Source organism: Cavia porcellus, unplaced genomic scaffold (assembly GCF_034190915.1).
Source record: "Cavia porcellus strain 051 isolate PalLab524CR breed Dunkin Hartley unplaced genomic scaffold, mCavPor4.1 scaffold_6, whole genome shotgun sequence".
Lineage (NCBI taxonomy): Eukaryota > Metazoa > Chordata > Mammalia > Rodentia > Caviidae > Cavia > Cavia porcellus.
The window spans coordinates 26842033-26862113 of record NW_026947489.1 but is presented as its reverse complement, the minus strand read 5'-3'; the positions used below and the strand labels follow the sequence as shown (position 1 = coordinate 26862113).

General features: G+C 51.2%; 1 protein-coding gene across 11 annotated transcripts in view; it reads right to left on the bottom strand.

Annotated features, from left to right (window-relative positions):
• The window catches only part of Frmd5 (FERM domain containing 5), a 332781-nt gene that overhangs the window by 6086 nt on the left and 306614 nt on the right, over positions 1–20081 (bottom strand). For 5 of the 11 annotated variants that reach the window (XM_063250145.1, XM_063250144.1, XM_063250149.1 and 2 more), the window contains 9 exons: positions 19435–19558; positions 16584–16671; positions 9984–10072; positions 7773–7859; positions 7133–7196; positions 6396–6487; positions 3836–3910; positions 3229–3297; positions 2105–2211 (listed from right to left, as the gene is read on the bottom strand). In XM_063250145.1, coding sequence (XP_063106215.1) covers positions 2105–2211; positions 3229–3297; positions 3836–3910; positions 6396–6487; positions 7133–7196; positions 7773–7859; positions 9984–10072; positions 16584–16671; positions 19435–19558 — 795 coding nt within the window. The remainder of the gene's footprint in view (positions 1–2104; positions 2212–3228; positions 3298–3835; positions 3911–6395; positions 6488–7132; positions 7197–7772; positions 7860–9983; positions 10073–16583; positions 16672–19434; positions 19559–20081) is intronic. The other 6 variants (XM_063250150.1, XM_063250146.1, XM_063250142.1 and 3 more) reach the window with 3 other exon arrangements.

The following is a 20081-nucleotide window of genomic DNA, read 5'->3' as shown; positions in this document are numbered from 1 at the left end:
CATGCGCTGCTAAATCTCTGTCCAAATGTGAGAAGTGTGTGGGAGGCTGCTGCACCAAACTCACTGGAGGGAAACCAAGGCTGAGGTCCTGGTCAGCACCCCCGCACTGCCCTGGCATCCCGGCCCCAGGGAGCAATCCAGGGAAAGGCCTGGCTGCTGTGGTGGAAACAAGGCTCCCAGCTTGTCATGGGGGAACCTAAGGGCTCTCCTGCCCACTCCAAGTTGTTCTCTGCCTACTGGGATGGCTGTGATCTTTTCTCCTCTGACATATGAGCCAGCCCTGCGAGTGACCTGCTGGCTCGCCATAAAGGGGAGGCCATAAAGGGGAGAAGGTTCCTCAAAGAAGATGTTCACTTCCCCAAGAAGTACACACCTGGGAAAGGGCCAGTGGGAGTCAGACATGAGGAGGCTAGATCCCAGGACGGTCAGATTCCTCCAAGGTTCCAAGGCCTTCTGCATCCACACTGCCTTCCACAGTGGGCGGCAGAGCTCCTGTCCCAGTGTCATTAGGACTTTTGTCCAGGGGGGGTCAGCACTGTTCTTTATCTGTCTGGTAAGTACTTTAAAGACCTTTACATAGCTGGGCATGGTGGCCCACTGCCTGTAGTCCCAGCTATTCAGGAGGCTGAGGCAGGAGGATTACTTGGTCTCATGAATTTGAGATCAGCTGGATAACATAGTGAGAATTAGTTTTCTTGCCACACCTGGATAGGCAAGGAAGATATCCATGTTTTATAAATGAAGCAACTAAAATGCTTGAGAATGGTTATCTGTCTTGTACACTATACATATAGTTATATGTGTATACCAACAAGTTGTTCTTTCCTTTTGAGTATTGTCTTTCCCTTTCATTATTACAATGTCTATTATATATTTTGGATATTATTACTCTTCCAGTTTACTACTATTTTTTACAGTAGAGAGACAATATATTTACAAATGTGAGTCTGATTTATCTCACTTGATAAGTGTGCAAGACAGATCTACTAAGTTTGTTACATGAAAGTAGTTTTTGCTGTCATTGATTATTTTTTATGCTTTGATTTTATAACCTGAACAACTGCTTCTAAGATAATATATAATTTATCAACTAGTGATTTCTTAATGTTATTTTTTGAAATTCTGTATCATTTCTACTTTTTTGTTTTGCTTTTTTTAAATTAAATTTTTTAAAATGTTGAGAAATAATTAAATCTCAGTGGTAGTTGCCCAGCCAGGCCCCTCATCTTCTAGACATTTAGAGATATGTGCTATTGGCAGGTCACATGTACTGATGTGACATGCACAGTGACAGTACCCACTGTAAATCCTACCAGAGATCCTTGCAGGGGACAGCAGAGCAGTATCTTTCCTAGCATGAGCAGTCTGCATCTTGGGGGGTGGGTGGGATTGAGACAGGGTCTCCTTATGTAGCCCACGCTGGCCTCGAACTCATGGCAATCCTCCAACCTCAGCCTCCCACGTTCTGGGATCACAGGTGTGTGTCACTGTGCCTGGCAGTTCCTATTTTCACTGACAGGATTCCCACAGGAAGGGCAGAGGGCCTCCCTTCCCAGCCCCACTCCCTTGACTGTGGCAGAGGGGTCTGAAGCAATCCTGCCCTTTCCTGTTATGTGATATCTTCTGAGGGCTCTTACTTTATTTTTAAAAACTCCCATCTGTGAGAAGGAAAGCAGTTATCTTGACACCCATGCCACCTGGAAAGCAGGGTAGTGGTGACCACAGGGTTTCTCTCTCCCCCAGAGGGCGGTGGAGGGAGATGAGACGGTTTCTACAGCTGACGGACAGGTGGGGGAGATGACCAGACTTCAGAACCCACAGTTTCCATTTCTTGGTTTCTTTGCTAAGTCAGCAGGCTGACCGTGCGCACTCAGGAGGCTGCCCAGATCCAGACAGCGCGCACAGCCTCCTTCCTCCTAGGAAGCGGCTTCCGAACTGCGTGGAGCTTGGCAGAGCCCAGGGCAGGTCTAACCCTGTCCCGACCACAGCACCGCAGGTCTGGGCAGGATCCCCTCCTTAAGGTGAAAACTTATGCCTCACGTTGGGCCCTTCTGCTCAGCCCCCGGGATGGGGGGAGCACGGCACCGCTCCCACCTCGGCTCACCTTCCATGATGGAGATGTGCACAGCTCTCCTGCGGGTCCTGGGGACACTGCTCAGCCGAGGACCGTGGGTGATGGAGGGGCAGCTCCGGCTGGGAACCATCCCTGCCCTGAGGGTAAAGGAAGAGAGCCCAGGTCACTCAGGGCACAGGAAAAAGGTGGTAGCGTCTACAGCCGCTGTTTGGTTCTATTGTTTGGGTCCCCCCGATTTTTTTTTTTTAACTTTAGTAACTTCTCTTTGCCCCTGGATCCCAGTCAGAGACTGTTCAAACCTTCATCTCATTTCCCAGACTTACCTGTTTTTTTGTGTTTTTTTGGTGGTGCTGGGGATAGAACCCATGGCCTTTGCACAGAGCCACATCTCCAGCCCTTTCTAAAACTGTTTTTCAATTCTGAAACAAGGTCTTGCTAAGTACCCCAGGATGAGCTTGAATTTGTGATCCTCCTCCATCAGCCTCCCAGAGTGCTGGGCTTATAGGCTAATGCCTGGCCTCTATCTGACCCCCTCAGGGTGGCAACAGTGTCACTAATCTGGGGGCAGGACTGTCAGGGAGTAGAGCTCCAGGGTGAGCAGGACTCCTGAACCTGCCTTCAGATGGATTCTGGCAGCCTCCTCTGACTCTGGCAGAGACTGCTGAGTGGCGCTGGGTGTGGAGGGCAACTGGTGAAGCCCTCTTGCAGAGGCAGAGGCCGGTCGTGTTCTTTCTGAGCCTTTCCAGGTTCTAGGAGGTGGGCTGCTAAGAGGGTGTGATTTAGATACACACACGAGGCATGGATCCTGAAATTATTTTTGATCCCATGAGGCAAGTCAGTAAGGATGTTCCTGGCTTCTGAAGCAATGAATGTTGCTACTTTGTCACATCCTCCAAGGGGTTTGGTCAGGGCTAAGATGTGGAAGGCAGGACGGAATCAGTGCAGTGGCACCTAGGTCTGGGGACTGTCTGCAGATGGCCTGCCCTCTAGTCTGTGGTGTCTGTCATGTGGAGCCAGGTTTCTTCACCCCCCAGCTCCTGGCCCTTTTGGTAGTCACTGTAGCCAGGAACTTCACAGAATTCAAATTGCTAGATCTTTTGAGATCCTGAGATCTGAGCTGGAGTACGCTTTGCGGGAAGCCTCTGGCAGCCTACCTGTGTATTTCTGGTGGCTCTCGTTTGATCTTGGCACTTGATTCCATTACTTCCTTTGCAACTCGGCCACTGTAAGTAGTATAATTAAAAAAAAAAAAAGCAGCAAAAATGAGTCAGTGTTCCAGGACTGGCTCCTTGCCAAGCTCTCTGATGCTCTGGCCAAGTGGTGAAATGGCCCCTGACCCTCCCCTTCCCCAGTGCTGTGGCCACTGAGAAAGGCTTGCCTGCTGGGATAGAGCTCTAAAATGGCATGAGTTTATCTTAGGAGAGTCCCTGGGACCTCCCATTGTCATTTAGGAATGATTCCTTACTGTCTAACATGTTTCAGATAACAGCACCAAAAATAAATGCAAAACCCTTTACACAGTGAGACATGAAAAGAATCACTGGAGTTCTTTGTACTTTTGTAGGAGAAAAAGAAACCAGACACATATGAAGCCCTAAGGACAAACAGCGGGAGTGTTGGCAATGGGGGATCTGGGTGGGAAGCTCCAGCTTTCCTGAGAGCTCCCATTTCTCTGTCCTCTAGGATGAGGTCCACTTAGTACCGTTCTTCAGAGAAGGTCTGGAAATAGGTCCATAATGGTTACTTACTGTCACTATTTACCTGTATCGGAACCGGCTTCCTTTAAAGAATAAATTGCTGCTGGACACTGTGCGGACCTGGCTTGATTTCTCCAGCCTGCAGCAAGGCAAACTCAGTGTGACTAATGGCCTGCACCCGCCCTGCATCCGCCATGCAAGGCAGAACGTCTGCTCCATTCAAAACTCCAAGAAAAGGCCCACGGTGGCCCATACCTGCCTCTGACTCTCACTGAGGATGAGACTGCTCACGGCCAGCTGCCCTCCCGTCTTAGTGCCTGGGACAGTCACCCACTGTAATGTCAGGACAGTGATGGGACCTCCAAGAAGGCTCGATGAATTGACCAGTGGGACTGGGCTGACAGTCTGGGGAATGACAGTGTCAGCAGCGTCTTCTCAGCCAGGCCATTCATGAGCATGTGCTGTCTCTTGGTCTCAGTTTTCTTCTCTATAAAGTGATGAAGCTGAGACAACATTGGCTTAAGTACCCTTCCAGGCCCAGTATGTGATGCCAATGTCCTGTCTGGGAAGCTTGGGCAGAGCTGCCCGAGAGTCCTCCTAAGATTGGGTTCACCTGCAATGCCGCCAGGTACCTGCAGTACCAACCAGTCAAGGACAGCTGGGTCTGAGTGGGAAGTGAGTACAGGAAGCCAGCCCTGTACAGCTCCTAGGAGACACCAGCCCCTACTGCCTCAAGGCTCTGTGAGGACCAAACTTCCTGGCCCTTTGCCTGAGCATGTTCTGAAATCAGTCCGGGTTCCTTCAATACATGGAGCCACAGGCCAAAGGAAGGACTGGAGACCTTCATGTGGGAGACATCAAGGGCAAGGTCAACATGGCTGCTGCCAAAGAACTGGTGTCCCTAGGGTCCTGACCCAGGCTAGAAGCTTTTGACACTTAGATGAGGAGGAGACCCTTGGAAGCAATGGAAATGGCCCCAGTTTCTAGTATGTGTGCTAGCGGGCTGGGTGCTCTTGGAAAGACTCAGAAACTGAGTCTGGTCACGGATTTGGAGGCAAACTTCTATTCCATGATGCAGATGGGAAAATAAAGGCCATAAATAGGACAAAGTTATGGGAGGCATGAAAAGGCAGAGACTGGCAGGTTGCTTCCTTTTCGTATGAGCCCATTCTAGCAGAGACAAATGCTCTGTGCCCTGGATGGTGGGTGCTCCATATGGAGTCAGCAGCCCCAGGGCCGCCATCCTCTGGAGTGGCGGCTCAGCCCCAGAGCTGATGTTTATAGCTCAGACTGCTTCCTTCAAATGCATGAAACTGACCAAACCTAGGCTCTGTGCTTCCAGGCAAAAGGAAGGTGCTAGTAAAAGAAAAAATAATTCCTTGGCTTTCTCTGGACAGCAGGGACTGAGCAGGAAGGAGACGTGACCTTGCTAATCTCTCTGGCCTGTTCTACAAGGAAGGAGGAAGCCATTCAGGTTAGATGAGTATAGGCTGACTGTTCACCCTTGGAGCTAATGTCAAATGCACCTGCCCAGAAAACAGCCTGCTGGCCAGAGCAGCCAGTGGATGGTAGAGTCTGTCCTGGGAGAAGCATGACGCCCAGCCAGCTCAGGGTGAGTCTACTCTCTCCACAATCCCAGTCTCGGAAGCTGGACCCATCTTGCCTGCCTTAAGAAATAACTGGATTTTAAGCAGTGATCCATGCATACTAGACAAGCATTTTCTGCTGAGCTACATCCACAGCCTTTTTAAACTTTTATTTTTGAGATAGGGTGTTGGAAGTTTCCCAGGTTGGCCTTGAACTTATGGTCTTCCTGCCTCAGCCTCTTAGGTAAGCGGGGTTACAGGCGTGCACCACCACACTCAGCAAGAAACATCTTATTAACAAATAATTCGTTGTTTTATTTTCACAACAAGACGAAGTGGTTTAGTGAAGCATTTTACTTATTCTCACCCCATTTTCTCTATGGGCCATTTCTGTGCTCCCTAATGCTTTTAATAACCCCTTAATCAAACAAAACTGAATACAGAAGCCTCCCATACTTTGTGAAATCCTTTGTGTGCAAATTTTACCTTTGTCCCCAACCTCATTTCTCAGTTATCAGTCAAGCCCTTGCTCAACTCCAGCCAAGCCCCTGGCACGGGGCCTGCAACATCTTTAGTTATGACAGACCAGGAGGGGCTGGCACCCATGGTAGACCCAAGTCTGTCCAAGCCTACGGTTTGGGTCTGGGCCAGGGAGCTGCTGTGGTTTATACCTGGACCCTAAGGAACTGTTTTACATTTTTCAAGGCTCTGAATGGTTTCTGGGACACCATGATTCAAATCAGACATGAATGGCTTTTTCTGGCCCAAGCCTGACGCCAAAAAAGACCAGAATTACTGGAGACTGTTCAAGGATGTGTCCAGGTGGGCCCCTGGACAGCTTAGCAGAAACATATCTCTTAGAGTTTGACTCTGTACCCTCTGAGGGCACAGCACCCAGCAAGCCATAGAGGTTACTAAGAAGCCAGTAACCTCCTATCCTCAGGGCTCCTTTCTCAATGTTTGCGGGTCCTTCTGCCTCTACAAGCAGCTTCTGTGACTGCCTCGGAGAGGCGGTCCCCATCACCTGTGTCTACTCACTTGTAGAAGGCTTGGTTCTCGATTCCGCATTTCCAGAGGTGCTTGCAGGCTTCTGGAGTTGGAGCAAAATATGTGAGAATAATTTTCTTTTCCTGCAAAAATTTCACATAGAAATGCTGATTATGAGTGAAGAGGGGACATGGTCCCCTGAGCTGCTGGAGGCCCCCTTACAGCAGTCGGCCAGCTGCACAGAGGGCCCTTCTGAGGGACCCACTGGGTATCACCTCAGTCCTGACAAGTCCAGCCAGAGTAAGACTCGGGTGGCACAGGCTGGACCAGGAGAGCCCTTGGTGAGAAGTGGCTCTTGCATCTGGAATTTCCATATGGAAGAAAGAATCTGACTTTGGTTTTATGTTGTTGTTTTGTTTTTGTTGTTTGAGATAGAGTCTTGCTATGTATTTCAGGCGGGTCTTGAACTCACTGTGTAGCCTAGGCTGGCCTTGAACATGTGGTGACCCTCCTGCCTCAGCCTCCCGAGTGCTGGGTTCACAGGTGTACGCCACTACACCCAGCAAAGAATCTGACTTTGGACTATAGTTCCTGCAGTTAGGGACCTCTTAGTGAATTCTGCATGTCATCAGCATCCCTGAGGAATTCTGGCTCTGGAACCTTCCACCCCTTCCTCTCTCACCTCTCGATGTTTAACTGATGGCTGAGCCCTACCTGGACCCCTCCAGCTTGGCTCTGGCCACTGGGAACCACTGTAGTACCTTGAAGAGAAGGAAGCCAGCACTCACCTCTTTCTGACTTACATATAAATAGAAAGTCTTTCCTTCAAATTTCAGCTTGGTCACCTCATTCCTAGAAGCACAAAGAGAGCACCTATTGCTTGACTGTGAGCTTCTGTGTTACTGTTAAGTCTTACAGATGCACAGCCCATCCGAACTGGAAGGGGCTCCAGGCACAGACACAATTGTAGCCAAAATTAGAACCGAAACAAGACAGCGCAGTGGCCTTAGAGAACAATTGTTGGAACAGTTCAATCCACAGTGTTCTGGTTAATCACACTATAGTCATAGGTGATAGGAGTTCAGGCTCATCAACAGTGGCTGTAAAAGGGAGACATTTGCATGGGAAGTGAGTCTAGGTAGAGTGTTGGGATCATTTCAGGATTTGGTTCATAACACAGGTAGGTGCATTATCTGGATGGGACTGTCAGATGTAAGATGCCACAGGCAGCTGATGAGGCCAAAGTTCAAGATACACCAAATAATGAAGTACAATGCAACCAGGCTCTGAGGGAGTTGAGTCTTTGAGGTGACTGTGCCACTGGATGGAAAATGCAGTTTAATGCAGACAGATGTCAAACAGTCTCAGGGAGGGGCAACATACCAAAGAGAGAACAGATTACATGGAACAGTCATGCAGCGTACTGACCAGGAAAGGGGCTTAGGGGTTATTGTAGAAAAATCCTTGAAGCCACCAGCCCAGTGAATGGCTGCAGTAAAAGAGGCAAACAGGATACTGGGGTACATCACCCGCGGGACAGACACAAATCAGAAGTGACATGGTTACTGTACATGGCACGACCTAGACCTCACCTCCACATACTGCTCTCAGCCTTGGTTACATTTACAAAGTGAACAATGACTGAGGCCCACCGTGGATGTCCCTGAGAGCCAGAGAAACAGGCCTCGGTGTCCATCACTCTCAGCTTCCCTCCCAACATGCTCCCCCAACAGCCGCACGGCCCTCTCGCTCATGGGAATTCTTATTTTCCTGCTCAGTTGAGACCTCAAAGGAGGTCTGGTCACACATCTCTGCCTCCCCTCAGCTGAGGATCCTTTGTAAGCCTCAATACATACTCTGATAAGTAGTGACCATGTGCCCAATTCACTGCTAGACAGAATTCATGGACAAGAGAATCACTTGTTCTTCGTGGTTTTGGAAATCATACCCAGGTGAGGATGGCAGTTCACAGCTTCTGACCACCAGTTCTGAGCTAAGTCAAGCCATATGGTGTCCCCTCTCTGTTCACAGACTCCCTCTCTTTCTCCCGGTCATCTGATCAGTCATCCAGCTCTCAAACTCACACACACAGGAGACAGTAAATGTCTGTGGTTAATATACACGCGAGCACACAGACCACTGAGGCCCCCAAACAAGGCAGCTATTATTATAAAGCTGAGACATGGCGAAAAAGAGACTTCCTGAAGGAGAAAGAACGGGGCCTGGGGGGCGGTGTGATTTCTGGGGTGGATGTAACTTAGGCGCTGCAGGGGGCTGAAGCAGGTGCATCCTGCTGTTTCCTAGCTAGCTCTGCCCCCATGGGGACCTCAGGAGACAGCTACCCTAGTCACAGTGTGGCCCTCTAAGGACTGTCACATGCCCGGGAGGTGTCCAGGCAGAAAGTGACCCACATGAGAAGGTGACCGGATCCTGCTTATCATCTTTCTCCGAAAAGGAGTTTGTTAGACAGGAGGACCCAGGCCCTCACGTCTTCACCCGGACAGCAGAGTGATGTGACTCAGGAAGTCTATGAAACAGGTTGGTTAGTGACGCCATGGCAATGGCTGCCTTGTGAAGGGGACTCAGCTTACAAGTCTGAGGAGCAATTCCTTTAGCACAGTTGGTCATTTTCTTGCCTTTCCTCATAAGAGTGGTCTGGGTTGGATGGGCTCTGCTCTCAGCTCGGGGAGGCAGGGAAGGCGGAGGAAGAGGGGGGCTGCAGCATAGCGGGAGTGCTTACCAAGAAGCAGGTGTGGACCAGCCTCGTCACTAGATCTGCTGGAGAGGTAAAGGCACTAAGCAGACTCCCCAGACACACGGAAGCTGTTACCTGAGGTGACCGAGCCGCCAGCTTAGACATGACAGGCGGAGGCCCCAGCAGGTAGAAATTGGGGGCTGGGAATATACAAAGTGTTCTGGTGAGACTGACAAGATATCTGCATAGGCAGCTAACATTTCCAGGGTATTTAAATGTCGTCCACAAACTGGAGCCTGTGCCCAACCCTGCAGTAGAACAGGCTCCAAGCAAAAACAAAAGGATAAAAGAGTCGGGTAAAAGAAGCAATTCGGTCACAGCAGTGGAGGCACTGGCTCTTTTTGTGGGAGCATGGGGAGGGGAAGGAGGAGGAAAATGTGGGGATGTGAATCCTACGGTCTAGGGACACTTGAGTCTCACAGAGGGACAGAAGTGAGACAGTGGCAGCTGAACTCCTGTGGAGCCTGAGAAGGAAGCTTTGCAGTATGACAGGCCCCGGGGCCACTGTGAGCGCTCCATTGGTGAAGTAGGTAAGCGGCTGGGCTGACTTCAGAGATGCATGGCCACGGCCTTGGCAGGCAATGCCCTGAGGACTCAATTCTGGGAACTGTGCTTCGCTAATGCCTGTTCCAGCCCTGGGCCTCCCAGAAACCAAACCTCTACAGCCTCTCTCTGGAGGGGCTGCTGGCTCTCAGGGACACCCCGTCAGGAGAACGGGATGGCTAGGAAGAGACCGCTACCTCCATCTGGCATCACTCTCAACCCAAGGCTTTGCAGAGCGCTCCAAACCCTAATTCCTAATTATAGACAACGGATTTGGGAACCACAGCCCCACCCCAGTTCACGGGGGATAAGGCGCCTGCTTTGGAAAGGGAGATACTCACCATTTAATGAAATGGACCCTCTTGTTTCCTTGAAGAACGACGAACCCAAAAGGAGTGAAGGCCAGAAATGCAGCATTTCCTGACACATCCTGCAACACAGAAAGGCTTCTCACTGTGGCACTGTGGGCACAGAGGTTCCAGGGTGAGGCACTCGGCTGGGGGCAAGGAGGCAGAGCTGCCCTGGCACTGGTCACAGTGAAGAGCCTTGCCATTCCCCAGCTGTGTGACAGTACCATAGCTCCCGAGACCCAAAGCCCTTTCCTCAAGTTGTAGATGGCAATGGCACCTACCTTAGAAAGTTGTCAGCAACATCTAAAAGACGCTCATGCGCTGCTGGTGGAGCTGTAAAGCAGTGCAGTCCCTTTGCAGGACAGTTTGGGGGTTCATATTATTAAACTCAGAGCTACCACCTGTGGCCCCCCCAATACCACTCTAGGCGTGTGTGCCAGAGAACTGAAAACATGTTTACACAGGAACTAACACACACATGTTAACACAGTACTATTCCCAGTAGCTACAGAGCAGAGACACCTCAACCTGCTTTGCCGTGGACAGCGTCTGTCACCTGTAGGCGCCTGAGAAAGAGGTGCGCTGTGGTGCAGCAGAATATGGTTAGCAGTAAAAAGGAATGACGTGTTGCTACACGGTACATTTAAGAACCTTGCAAGCATCATAGCAAGTGAAAGAAGCAGTTATCAAACCTTGGATGTGGAATAATGCTGTTTATATGTAATGTCCAGCATAGGCAAATCCATAAACACAAAAGTTCACTGGTAGCCAGGGGCTGGAGAAAGAGAGAGGGCAGTGACTGCTAATGGGCACAGGGATTTGAGGGGGACAGTTAAGGAAAATATTCTAAAGTTAGATAGCAGGGATGGTTGTATATAACAATATATGAGAAGCCACTGTCTTGCACACTGAAAGGTTAAATTTTATGATACATGAGTTGTATCTTAGAAAGCTGTTATTAGTGAGAGAAGCAGGTATATGGCGATGGGCTCTTGACACTGGGCTCCTCAGGGAAGCTAGCTGAAGAAGGCAGCAGCACCTGGCTGGGGGAACAGTCGCACACCCCTGAGGTGCAGGGCACAGAAAGGGGCTCCTGGTTGCCAGATTGAAGGATATGCCCACTTGGGGGCTTCCCTTGTCACCAGGATGCTAGGGAGAGAATTTGCCACATGAGCAGCGGTGGAGATGGCCAGAAAGCTGCTGAGAAGTTGGGCGGATGTGCCTGGGGAGAGTCTTCTGGGCTGCAGCGCGTGCTGCTGTGAATTCAGGCCCCTGCTCTCCTCATCTGCTTGCCTTCAGGATCTGCCACACTGGCATGGATTCTCAGCCTGACGGGTCCAAGGCCCTTGGGCCTCACCTCGGGGAACACTGCAGGTTTGCCACGGAGCTGCCTCTTGCAGTCAGGTTTGTAAGAGCGCAAGAGCGCCAGACTGCAGAGAGTATACATTAGTACACATTTTGTAACCATTCTGACGAATGTCTGTTATCGTTGTCCTGTCCTCAGGATCTGTCAAGATCTGAGATCCAGACACTTGGCTGCAGGCTCAGAGTCATATAACCTACAGGCACAGCAAAACACTTAAAAATAACTGATTCAGAAGCCATGGAGCAACAAGTCCGGGCCTCCTGCTTCTCATCAGTGCTTGGTGGTGGCTATTAATACCTGAGTACCAGGCACTGCACATGAACACTTTCCTGCCAGGAGGTCCGAGACTAGGCTGGCAGAGATGTGGGTCAGGACAGCGTGGCCTCTGAGGAGAATGGCCGAGAGAGGCAGGTGAGGGAGGAGACTGCCTCAGAGGTGGCTCTGGGAAGATTTCTGTACACTGTCAGGCCAGACCTAAGGAGATCCTAGAACTGTAGGCTTTAGAAGACAAAAGGCAGATTCTAAGGTGGAGACCTAACTGCACTGGCAACAGCCCAGAACAGGGCTGCGGGCCGCACTCATCAGGCTGAGTTGTGGCAGAGACAAAGGGATGAGCACACAGAGAGACGGTGGGGCCTTTACGGTGCTCCTCGAGACAGGAGGCCTGGAAGGAAGAACAGCAGGAAGGGAGGGCCCGGCCTGTGGAAGTGTGTCTAGCAGTGAGGAGACACAGAGTGACACAGGGGAGGTGCGGCTGGTGGCAGGGACATCTTCTGCATAGGACCACAGCTCCAGGTGCTCTGGAGAGCCCTGGCAGGTCCAGTCTGGCTGTGCCACATACTATGTGACCACGGGAAGGCCATAGTTCCACAGTGTCACACTGAGTTGGTATTTACCTGTTTTATAAGTTATGCATAGTAGGCCCCCATAATATTAATGGATGTGTTGTTGTGGTTGCTGACTTTTTAAACTTAATACAAATTCTTTGTATGAAAAGACCTAATGTTCTACTATTTTTTCCCCCTGATATTGACAGTTCTAAGTTGTGCTAGTTAGGCAATGAGTGTCAGTCAGTGTTATGGTGGCCTGCTGATAGGGATCTGAGGTGAGTGCAGGAGGAGCCACCAGAAGCTGGGGCCCAGGGAGACTTGGGAGAAGTTCGCTGCTGGCCTCCCTCCGGCCAAAGGGAAGAGAGAAGGGCGGGGTGCATCCTGCAAACTCCCGAGATCAGCCTCCTGGTGAAGGAATGAGGTGGGCTGAGCTGGAATGGGGCGAACTGTGAATAAATCCTGATGAGAAACCACAGCACGGCGGTAACACTGGCATCCTCAGCAATCCTGACCCTCTCTCATCTGAAGAAGCAACTCTCCAAAGCGCTGCATGCACCAACACTTGAGGGCCTCAGAGAGACCCCAGGATGGGGCTGGTGGCACCGAGGGCAGAAGAAGGCTGCTTGTCTGCGGCTTGTGAGGCTCAGCGTGAGTGACAGCGACGAGAGAAACCCAAATGGAAATGAAGTGGAGGCGGTGGTGTGACTCGTGAGCCAGACATGAGGTTCTTGGGGGAACCTCGCCATCTGAGAGGCTCAGGTCAAGTTCTTCATTTTGGCAGTGAACCTGCTGTCCTCCCTACAACACAGCCAAGAGGAGGAAAGTTGCCACACATCCTCCTTGTCCTTCTCTAAAGTTAGGAACACCTTGTCAAGATAGAGCAAGGGGTTCTTTTTGCTTTTTGAAATAAGGTCTTGCTCTGTATTTGAAGCTGGCTTTGAACTCACTATGTAGCCCAGGCTGGGCTTAAACTCATAGTGATCCTCCTGCTTCAGCCTCCTGAGTGAGGGGGATTACAGGTGTGTGCCACCATGCCCTGCAGTGCAATTTTATTTTTGTGATCTAATCTAGGTTCTGCTGAACTAATTCTCTTCTGGTCTATAAACAGCAGACATACTGGTGAATTTACATTAAATTTTATATGATGATTCTAGAAATCTTATAGGTCTGTGTCTTCTCTGTATCAGAATTAGTGGGGAGCCATGCTTAGTTCCTAAATACCATCTCTCCAGAAGACCATGAATGGTAACTGAAAAAGCATAGCCCTGAGAGCCTGCTAGCTCAGGTTGTGACCTGCAATACTATCCTCATCGGTAACTTCAGGCAGGTTAGCTCATCCCCCTCATCTCCTTCACTACCCACCTTCAAAGGCCCAAAGGAGGACGAGAATATTTTCCCGGTAGTGAGTGGTGAACATTAACTGAGATCATGTATGGTGCCAGGCACCGGTAGGCTTTCCGTAGTGGGACCTTTGAGGCTCATAGTGAAGGCTGGTGTGGGCTGGGCGTCTGTGACGGGGTAGCTACTCCTAGAGCGTGAACAGGGCAGCCCCATCAGTTGGCCACAGGACCAGGTTTCAGGCGATCAAAGCAAATAACCAGCCTCAGGGCCGGCTTGGCTGGAACTGGATGGCACACTGTGAGTGGGCAGAGGTTGTCAGGGTGGGGACAGAGCAGTGAGGGGCTGCACTCTCCTCTCCACAGCTGCATGGTCGGGCCACTAGGAGCCACGTGCAGTTTGCAGTCAGGAGAGCTCCAGTTGCCCCTGCTGGGCTGGTTGGACTTCCTCCTTTTGGTCCCAGGCCCAGATAGGATATTCTAGGCAGAAAGAAACCATCAGCATGAGGACAGACTGCAACTTCTTAATCAGTACAGGAGAACAGAGCCTGGCCAGTGTTGTTCTGCTCTCATTTAATTATCAGAACGATTCTTCCTCTTCTGGCCTCCCTAGAGCTGCATGCCCCAGATTCTCCGGGCCCAGTAATTGCCTCTCTGTTAATAGAAATCATCAGTATTTATTACACCGAGTGCGCCTTAGGAACATTAAGCCGAGCGCTTGGTAGCACATCACTGAAGTGACTCTACTTAGTGATAAGAGGAAAGGCTCCCTCACTGCTCTGCTTGCTCGGGAGGGGAGGGCTGAGGAGGCCACTGCAGAGCCAAGGGGAGCTGCCAGAGGGCTGGTGTGAGGTGAGGCCTGGGGCCCAGGACACAGGGTGAGGCCTAGTGGGGAATAGCTCTCAGCTTTCCCTGAGGGGTCTCCCTGGCAGTGTCTGTTCTGTGTAGGATTTATACCCACAGGAAGCAACTTGTGCCTGCTTCCAGGGCCCTGTGAACTCTGAGTCTTCTCATGATATTACCCCCTAAGGCTGGTCAAGGTTTCAGTGAGAAAAACCAGAAGTGAGAGCTCACGGGGCCAGCTGTAGAAAGGGGGCCACACTCTGCCTCCCTGTCTCCCTCCTTTTCCGGGGTTGGTGCTGTGACACGGGACTGGATCATGTCCTGGGCGCGGACGATGGTTCCTCTCCAGCCTCCCTGTGCCCATGATGGAAAAACCCTTCAAAGTCACAGCTGAGCCAGGAGCCCACAGTTCTGGGCTCCATGTGGGTTTGGCTGGATATAGGCGGGCTGCCAGAACACTTGTTTTCCAGGTATTTCTGAGCAACAATGGAAAATCCTACCTACCTCAGTCGGTTGTCATACTCGGGTCACTGCCTGTCTACCTGCATGTGTGGTCTCAAGGGGACGGGCAGGTTTGGACCCAAAGAGGTGACCTGGCACCTTAGTTATGGAGCAGAGCATTTACTGAACACCCAGTGTATATTTAACCACGGGAAGGAAAGTAACACTTGGAAGTCTCAAAAGGCCCAGTAAGAAGAAGACCAGGACTTCAGTGTAGGGCCAGCTGTCTCCCAAACTCTGTTCACTCTCTTGACTTCCAGGAGTGCCCAGCAATGGAGTGGTTCAAATGGTTTCTGTTTTAGGGGCATGGTTTAGGAAGCTTTGCTAACTTGTAACTATCAATATGTCAGTTCCTTGGTGGAAACAGGCATGGATGTGCTTTCTGGCATTGTGGCCCCCGGCTCCGGCTCCGCAGGGTTATCTGGTAGTAGACTGTTCTGGTGGGAGGGAGCTGTGAGGCAGGGGCGAAGAGCAGGGTCTCTGAGTGCCAGCGAGGCTCACACTGAATCCCAGGCAAGGCCGAATCACCTCACCTCATAGGTGAGCTGACGGGGACCCTGCTTTGTTCCCTTATCACTGTGCTCTTAGTTTTTATTCTATTTGTTATGCCTTGAATTGTGTCCCTGCCAAATTCCCATGCTGAAGTCCTAACCTCCAGTCCCCTGAATGTGACCTTGTTTGGAAACAGGGTCTTTATAGAGGTTATAAGGCAGGGTCACTGGTGTGCCCCCCCCCTCAATACAGTGGGTGCCCTTAGAAGTGGGGACCATCTACACAGACAAGGGCAGAGGGAAGACAACGTGAAGACCCGGGGAGGGAACACGCTCCCCTCAGGGTCTTGGAAGCCCCCACCCCTGAGCACCTTGGTGTCACACTTCCAGCCTCCAGAACAGAGACAGTAAGTCTTTGTTGTTCAAGCCACCTAGTTTAACACTGGGTTCCTGCAGCCCTGGAAAAGGAATACATCATTCTTTTAATTTTTCCTTGAAATTGACAGTGTCCCATCACCTATCAGATAGAAAAAGTTGTGTTGTGCAGCTCCCGGCTGGTGCTGTCTCCTTCAGATCAGCTGGAGGCTGGTTTTACTTGTGGTGCTGGAAAGCAAGGTGAGAGTGTGGAGAAGCTTGGCCAGAGACCAGAGTTATCAAAGGGACAGGGAAGAGAGATGCAATGGGGGGATGTGGCCAGTGAGACAGGAAGAGGCCACGCGTCTCCGTGGCTCGGCAGTGACTGGGGCTGCCCTGCACGTCTTGCTGAATGCCAGGCACGTGTGAGTAATTACAGGGGTTTGCCCTGGGCACGGCTTCTCCAGCTAGCGTCTGCCTCCCGCTCTGAGGCATGTAATAGAATTAAGTGTGAGTCCGACGCAGTTCTGTGTGGTGACTTATTCGACTAAAAGTCACTCTTGGGATAAAACTAGATTATGGGTCACGGCGGGTGGGCGGGTGCCAAGCCATCTCTGATCATTCTCTGTGGGGCGCCTTCCACATCCTCCTCTTCATTTCCACCAAATTACCCGCGGCTGCCAAAGTGGACCCTGTGTTTTGGATTTGTTATTTAGATTGACTTTGCCTTGGATCCTCCGATGCTGATGTGCTACCATGAAATTATGCAGCAAACAAGTTCTGGGCGTGAGACACTTCCTCCTGTGTCCCTCACAGGAAGAGCACTCACACACACCCGGCCCCAAGCGGCTCTACCTGAATGCTCTCACCTTACAGGGGTGAGGATCCACCCCGTAGGTCTCCAGTGTCTGTGCTTTTCTCAAGAAGTTCAGCTCTGATGTTGCTGGTGTTTGACCACTGGAATAAGGAAAAGGATGATTTTAGGGCTGCGCACTCCCACAGGTACCCCGCCCCGGCCCGAGGTAAATGCTATTAAGAGCCACATGCCTCCCTTTCCACGGTGTGCTCCCTACTTGGTTCTAAAGCCAGAGTCAGAGTCTCGAGTCTAGGCCAGACGCACACGTCTTTGGAGCAAGGCCTTGGAAGGAGTCACCCAGGCTCAGCGTGTACCGTGAGGAGCAGTGGGGACTTGGCGGGCTGGGAAGGGCGGTTTGGTAATGAGCCCAGCCACTCCTCTGCTCTGAAATCACAGTCACAGGAGAGGGCAGGGTCTAGCCTGCTAGATACCGTGCTTTTACACAAGCCGGAAACACTGATTTTGGGGTACTTCACGATTTTCAACTCTGGGACGAACAAAATCCACAGCTGAAACCTATAGATATCATGTCTGTGATCTGGCAAACACAAGACAGGGCCAGGGCTCCGTGCCTGTGCCTCCCACCCTGTTCCTTGACCACTGGGAGTATGGGCGTGGCGAGGCCCGCTGCAGCCTCCTGGAGAGGCACTGCCTCACCCCTTCCCTGCCCTGGCACTGCCACCAGGGATTCAGGGTGAGGAGCCCTAGGAGGCAGACAGGCTCTGCTCACTGTGAGGAGGGCAGGCAGGCTGTGAAGCCAGCAGCAGGGCAGGCTGTGCCCAGGATTGAAAACTGCGCATTTCTGACTTTATTATTTGCCTCCAGGGGTATGGCAGGGCAGGAAGACAAGACCACCAAGAGCAAAGCAGGCCCAAGTCCCTCTGTGTCCCCTGAGGAGACCTCAGTCATATGCCTCTACCTGCTGGAAGACACAGCCTGGGCCCGCAGAGTCGAGAGAGGAGATGCAGACAGATTTCTACACATTGAAGGTGAAGCTAGGAGTTGGGTAGTAATTTCTGCTGACACAGGTCTGTTAGTGAACCCCAGCCCAGGGGGTCCTGGGAAATATTGTCAGGTGGCGGGGCACAGGCCCCCAGATGCCAAAGCAGCATGTCTTGCACGTCTCTTGTTTGGCGGGTGCTGGGCCCTGTGGGCTCATTTCTCCCCTGAAGTCTGCCCAGATCTCCAGGGCCATCAAAGGCAAGCATTTCTTATGGGAATACATGCCTGAACTAGGACTGTGCCCACTATTATGACATCTAAAACAGTCTCGACAGTTGTAGTACACTGTGCCACCCTCTTCTGATTTTTTTAAAAGACAGGGTCTCATTATGTCACTGACCTGTAACTCACAGCAGTATTCCTGCCTCAGCCTCCTGAGTGCTGGGATTACAGGTGTGCAGTATGCTTCTTTGAACCACAAGACCCTACACAGGTTTGTGTCTGTTGGGATTTTTTTTTGAGACGGTCTCAAGCTGGCCTTGAACTCACGCCACTCCTCTTGCCTCAATCTCCTGAGTGCTGGTTTACTGTGTGTATCACCTCACCTGGCCAGCCATTTATTTGGATTTTTGCCACAAGGGGTCACTATTTCCTCACCACGACAGGAGGGATCTGTGGGGCCCGTCTTCCTGACCCGGGAAAGGGGGGAAAACACACAGGATGCCACGTCATGGGCCTTCACTCCCCGGGAGTCAGGGGCTGGTGCTGTTCAGCAGTGGTTGAGGCTCCGTTCCCAAAGGCTGAGGTGGCTTTGGGTCTCACTTGGTAAAACCTTTCTTTGCATCTTCCTGAAGGTATTTTTAGGGGAAACGGGATGGGGGGGGGGAACTAGTTTAAGTTTAGTATTATAATAAATATAGCCAACATTCCTAAAGATTAAAAAGCTAATAAACTCCACTGCAGGGACCTGTGGCTTCATACCACCTCGGGGAGGCGGGGGCTGTGCTCTAGGGTGCTGACAAAGGGCAGCTCAAGTGATCTCTTGTTGCTGCGTAAAACCTGCCTTCCTGGATGGCCCTACGTCAGGGGGCTGAAGGGATGAACTAGTGCCATTCCGAGGTATTCTGTACATTCTGGGGAACTAAGAGAAGCTGGGCACAACGAGCCTCCCTGCTTGAGGCCGTCTCTCCTCTGTGTTCCTTGATGTAGGGTCAGGAGTTCCAGGTGGGTACCTAGGGTGAGTTGTGTGGTGTGGAAGACACAGTCCCCAAAACAACGGGCTTTGGAGGACCCTGCATCTCTAGGTTGGGGCCAGCCCTGTGCAGTCCATACGAAGTCAGTTCTTAACTGTCATAGACTGACTACAGATGTCTGCTACTTTTTACATCCCTGCTCAACTGCTGTCTTTTTTCTGTCCTTCTCCCTCTCTTTTTGTGGCTCTGGGGATTAAACCCAGGGGTTTCCCGATACTACCAAGTGTCCTACCCCTGGGCTACATGTCAACCCCCCCCCCCGCCCCGCTGTTGGGGGTTGAACTAGGACTTTTTGCATGCCAGGCAAATGCTCTACCACTGAGCTGCACCCTTAGCTTCTCTTCCCCTTTCTTTGAAGTCTTTCCTTTCCTTTTCCCTCATTCATGCTTTTCTCCATCTCTATTTATCTTAGTGAAGCAAGCACCTCTGAAAGGCCAGTCCCTCTCAGCTTCCCCTGCAATACAACTTCTCTCTCGCCTTACACTGCAGCCTTCACCATTCTTCCAGAGCCCACAGGGCTTGGGGTATGCGCCCATTGGGCACTGAAAATGGTGCACCCCGGAAATCAGGAAAGCCCGGCACTGTCCTGCTGTGTTAGCAACTACAAGAGCAAAAACACAGCACAGGGCCATGGCTTAGTGTCCCAAGCCTGAAGTGACTGTCACGCACCTGAGTTCTGTCTTGTGGATCTCAGCAATTTTCCTTTCCAGCTTCTCTGAATGTTTAGGAAAAAACTGGAACTTGGAGCTGTAGCCTTCAGGGTGTTTCCCTGGGTCATAGTCTCCAATCTCCGCTTTCAAAAGTAAAGAAGAAAATAATTGTGGAGAGAGATGAATCACTATTGGTAAAGCAAGCAAGAGTCACATACGGAGCAGCATCCGCAGCTGCATCAGGTTTAGAAAGGCAGTGACCTGAGCAGAGGGCTGGGCCCTCAGGAGTGTGGCCACCTCTGTCCTCTCAGGTGTGCCTACTGGACCGATGTTCAAATTTAAGTTGCAAGCAGGAAAGCTGACTTGTGCAGAAGCCTGCACTGTGGTCCTCAAGCTGGTTTGGCAACAGCACTCTGCACAGCAGGGGGAAGCAGTGAGCTAGATCAGGGAGACAGACCCTCCTGGGCCTGAGTCAGGCCTGATTTCCAGGATTTCATCAAGGACAGAGCCAGGTGATGATGTGTCATGATCCAAGAGAACGCCACCCTCTGTCCAAATCAACCCAGATGGATACATTTTAATGTCCATCGAAGGCAAGACTGGTGCCAGCTGCCCAGAGACTGGGGAGAGCGGCTGCACAGACCCTGTGCTGCGCTCAGGAGCACC